This window comes from Calonectris borealis, chromosome 23, assembly GCF_964195595.1.
Source record: "Calonectris borealis chromosome 23, bCalBor7.hap1.2, whole genome shotgun sequence".
NCBI classification, from domain to species: Eukaryota; Metazoa; Chordata; class Aves; order Procellariiformes; family Procellariidae; genus Calonectris; species Calonectris borealis.
In genome coordinates this window covers 3,867,174-3,872,010 of record NC_134334.1, presented here as the reverse complement: position 1 = coordinate 3,872,010, position 4,837 = coordinate 3,867,174, and the positions used below count along the sequence as shown (strand labels likewise).

Genomic DNA, 4,837 nt, shown 5'->3' with positions numbered 1-4,837 from the left:
GGCTTTTTTTTTTTTTCTTCCCTTTCTTTTTAAGTAGTTTGCTTTTTGGGAAAGTGACTGACAGTTGGTGTGGATAACGGGGCATCCTGAATGTCTCCCATCACCAAATGCTACTGTTCAGGGCCCTGTTTTCACTTGTTTTGAATCTTCCTTTTGACTATGCAAGAGTGAGAGGTTTAGCTGCCTGTTAGCTAAGCCTTCAACTTTATTTCCAAGTACATAGTGAGAAGGGGAAGTGCAAAGCGACAGCCCCCACAAGGATGCTGTGACAGACTACTAGGAACAGTTGGAACTGTGAGAACATCTCTGTGGCCCGTTTGCCACCGTAACAATAGATTTAATGAGGCTGAAGATGTTATTTCCCTCTCCCCTGCCCTTAGGTCTCGTCAGTGGGAGCTGAATGCTCACAAAGATGGAATGACAAAGCGCTTCATCTCTGCTAGTGTCTATTTGCTGGGCTTAGTCCCAAAACGCACCTTGGGTAAAATGGAAGTGCCTTCTCTGCCTTAAGTCTCAGTGAGTCACTTTTTGCAAGAACACGCTTAAACTGGTGCTGTGAAGATACCTTTTCAGTGGCAAGCACGGGGGAATGGCCAGGATGATACCAGTGGGAATCCCTGTCAAGCCCAGTGGCTTTGGCAGAAGGTGTTACAGTGCCTGGAGTAGTTTCTGCAGACATGTGGCTGGCACAGATAATACCAGCCCGCAGCTGAACAACAAAGGTGTTGCAGATACAGCACATGCAGCAGCTTTCCATGGAAGTTTTGCATAGCAACAGACTTGAGTTACTTCTGCCGTTGCTTCAGCCTTTTCTATTTCAAATTAGATTTTCTGGAAAGGGAGGCTGGAAGAATCTTTCATCCAGCTGGGAAGAAGCAAAAGATGAGCAGTCTTTGCAGCTTCTCATTTTTCGGGTCAAATCAGGTAAACACAGAGGGAAGGCGCACCTGGGACAACGCAGCCTAGATGGTAGTAAGTGTGACTTTACAGGATAAAGCTGTCCACGTGTGCAGGACTGTACATCACCGGGACGCTGATGCACGGGCCAGAGTACGGACATGCCACCCGCTGTGTAGCTGCCATGATCTGGGAATGCAGCTGGACTCAGGACTGCTAAGTGAACACCTCCAACTGCAAGTAAGAAGGGAAATGTGGAGTAATTGCTACAAATTGACACCTTGCATTGTATAAAACATAATTTAATACATACACGTATGGTACTTGCATACAATACTGTCTTACATCCATGTGTTCGAATAGAAAACATTTACTTGTAAGCCGCCTTCATCATGAAGACTTTTGTTAATCACTGTCAGAAGATCACTGCATTAAATAAAAATATAGTGTAAGCAACTGGCCTGTGTCTTAATACTGACACATTTTAAGATTAGGAGGGTAAAGCTGTCAAAAGATGGAACTTCTATTGTTTTGGCAACCGTTTGCCTTTGGAAAGTATGAATGAAGTTCGCTGGCAAAGTAACTCGAGGGGCAGGGTTACACCGCTGTGTCGGTGCGCCTGCCGAACTCACCCCCTGTGTTCAAAATCGCTTTCCAGGTAAGGATGAGTGATTTTTTGGCATCATCTTAGTTAAAAACGAGTAGAATGGCTACTCTGTTCTACTCAAAAGCTCATCAGGACGGTAACAGAGCTCAGGTGAGTAGCAGTGTTCGATCCCTGTTTTGTCAGCAGGAGGCAGCATTTACACCCCCAACGCTGAGTTACACAGCGGAAATGTTCCAAGCGTATGGAGTAAGGATCATTTTCATCTGCTTATACGACTTTGACATGTCTTTACCCTCCCAATCCCAGCTCCTCTTAGGAATAATCATGTAAAACCTTCAGTTTGCAAAAATAGCCCTTTATTCCCTGAGGGAGTTGGAGGAACTGCACCCGCTGTCATCTGGTATCCAGCCAAGACAGCGCACGGCCGCGTGCCACGCGAGGCAAACAGCCCTAGAAACCTGTCTGTGGCTTTCCAAGCTCTGGTTTCCACGGCGAGGTTGGCAGCAGGATGCTGAGGCAGCTCCTTGAGCATTCCTGGGCTGGAAGCAGCTCGGCGGGCGAGTATTTCAGCAGAGCTGCTGGAGGTGGATGCGTGTGTTCAAGTGCAGGCAGGGAGCGTGGGGAGGGGGCCGCGGGGTCTGCCAGCAATCCAAGGAATGCCGTGGGGGCGGCAGGCCCTGTTCCTGCCTCGAGGGAGCCGACAGCCTCGCTCGACGGGAGCGAGGGGCTGCCTCGCTGCTACTGGAAAGGGAGCTGTGTGACGGGTGCTGCCGCTGTGGTGTGTTTAGAGGGAAGGTACTCGGGCCTGCTCATCGCAACCGTCCTTGTGAAGCAGCGCAGGTTCCCCGTCTTCAGGGCGCACTGGACCGGCCACAGAATGATGCAGAAGAGGATGATGATCAAGGCCGAGAGGAGCAGTATGCGCTTCCAGTCATCGCACATGTCGCAGCGGGAGAGCCTCCCAGCTAACCCCGCCGGGGGGGCCTCCGGACTTTCCGGCTTGCTCATGGCGACGTCAATGGAGATACAGGAGTCTGGATTCTCAGGGTCATCAGATGGCTGACGGCAGCACAGCTTGGTCCCTTCCATCCAGAGCACCTTCTCCTGCTGGAGCTCCGGAGGCAGTGTGGCCAGGAGCTCCTTGCTGGTCTGGAGTGCGGGGGCACCTTCCAGAGGGATGCTGGTCAGCTGCCGGCAGAAGGGGCAGGGGAGCTGGTCCTCTGGTTGGTTTGGGGGCAGCCCTGTGCTCAGGCGGGCCACGCACTCCAGGCAGAAGACGTGGGAGCACTGGAGCAGCTTGGGCGTCTTGAAGGTGTTGTCATAGGTGTTGAAGCAAATGGAACACTCCACGGGGGAGGCTGGCTTCGGAGACGTCGGGTTCGGAGAGCCTGGCTTGTCGGTTGGGGACCTCGCCTTCCTCTTGCCATCTCCTGGGGAGGTGACAACAATGGGGCTGATGGGGATGGGGATTTCACTTGGAGAGGCAGGGACTGGGCTGGTGGGAGAGTCTGGCGTGTTGGAGTGCCACAGCTGCGTGAAGCACGACATGACGGAGCCCGGGGAAATAAATAGAGCCCTGGGAGACTCTAGAAGAGAAGAAAACCACAGCCTTCATTTTAAACAAGGTGAAGACACCCATCACCAGATCTATGTCTAACCCCTTAAAAGGAACAAAGAGCAAGTCCGTGACTTCCACTGCATCCTGAGCCTGGAATAGATCCCTGCTAGAGGTGAGAATGACACAGGTAGCCTGTTGGAAGCTGCGTACCGAAGGTGAAGTTAAACATCCTGCAAAGCAGCAAGCAACCAGCAGAGATCCACCATCCAGCCAAAGCCTTTTCACCAGAACCACCATGGCATTATAGATGGGTGCAGTCTTTTTCCCCGTACATGCCTCCCTCTGGGCAGAAAAAACACAACAAAAACCTACCCCAGCTGGTGCTCCCCGACACCTGGGCAGGGAGGAGAGCAGAAGACTCCATGAGGTCAAGTAGGACCTCGCTATGGCAGTCTATTAGTCTGGGAGGCACTCAGATATTATGGTGGCAGCATGAGCGAGGCCTAAGAGACAGATAACACTATTCAGTTGTGGAGGTAGCAGGGGGGTGAGTCTCTTCTTGGTGTGCTCAGACAGAGCTTTGTGCCTTGAATCGTGGTTCTGCGTGCTGCCTCGCAGGCACGAGAGGCACCGCCCAGCGATGCCGCCTGGTTTTGTCTATGCCCGGTGGGATCCGAGCTCCCTCACGTCACAGGAGAACCCGAGGGAGGGGAGGAAACACTGTTATCTTGCAAAGTTTGTTCCATCCTCGGCCCCAACCAGCACAAGCAGCATCTCTGTCTCGTCACCATGACACAGCAGGAAAAGCAATGCTGGAGGAAATGGCCTTGGTGCCAGAGCAAGGGGAATTCTCCACTGTTTCCTTGTCGCTCTGGTTTCCCTAGGAAACCCAGTTCTTCCCTGTCCTCAGCCCTGGAGGAGTGCTGGCACGGCCCAAGCCTTGCTGTGTGCTGCCGGGCGCGCTCTGCTTTGTTGTGGCGTGCAAGAGGAGCCTTGAGTTGCCTGGCTAATACGCCAGTTCTAGCAAATCGGTTTACAACTTACTGCAGCCTTTTCAGCAACCTGGGTATTACCTTGAATTCCAGTTATCCTAGGCTAGACGGGCAGCTTCGCATGCATTCTGATATTCAGATATAGGACTTCTCAGCTTTTGAGCACTTCTACCTGAAAGCAAGTGTTTAGCTGGAAGAAATTCCCAGCGCCGGCCCTGGTGGTGTATGCCTGGGGAACATTTTTTGAGGATGTGTCACTGAACTAGCTAGGCTTGATTCTTTGTGTTGGGAGATTTACCGATGACAAGCCAGAAGTGTTCAGATTGCTGCTGTAATTATAGGTCTCCAGTCAATCCAGCCATGGCTCACCAGCATGGGCTAGAGACTCCACGTCTCAGCATAAAAGGCTAATTTAAGGTATCAGAAGGACCGCATATTCCTCGCATTGCACAAAAGTCTCCATTATTTAAGAATGAAGTATTCTCCCCTCTCCCATCACAGCTAGCATTGCCAAAGCTGAAAAGAAACTTCCTTCTTTTTTGTCTCTTATTCTAAATAAAGAAATTTTTCTGAAGCCTCAAGTTAAATTTTCAGTCACAGACTATCTGCACTTTTCAGCAAGTTGCAATGTTTTTTTAATGTATTTTTTTCTGGCTACAGCTCAGCATGCATGTGTTAGCACAATCTGGCAGATGCTGATGAGCTACAAATCCAAGCCCAAGTTGGCACAGAGATGAGGAAAACCCCTGGTTTTTTCTTTCTACTAAATCATCTTCTGGTTTG

General features: G+C 50.9%; 1 protein-coding gene across 1 annotated transcript; it reads right to left on the bottom strand.

Moving 5' to 3' along the window:
- Positions 1–2,121: 2,121 nt before the first annotated feature.
- Positions 2,122–3,544, bottom strand: RNF223 (ring finger protein 223). Its single transcript, XM_075172397.1, has 2 exons — positions 3,435–3,544; positions 2,122–3,090 (listed from the first exon to the last, which is right to left on the bottom strand). The coding sequence occupies exons 1-2, from the start codon at positions 3,484–3,486 to the stop codon at positions 2,243–2,245; spliced, it is 900 nt and encodes a 299-aa protein (XP_075028498.1). The 5' UTR covers positions 3,487–3,544; the 3' UTR covers positions 2,122–2,242.
- Positions 3,545–4,837: the final 1,293 nt, after the last annotated feature.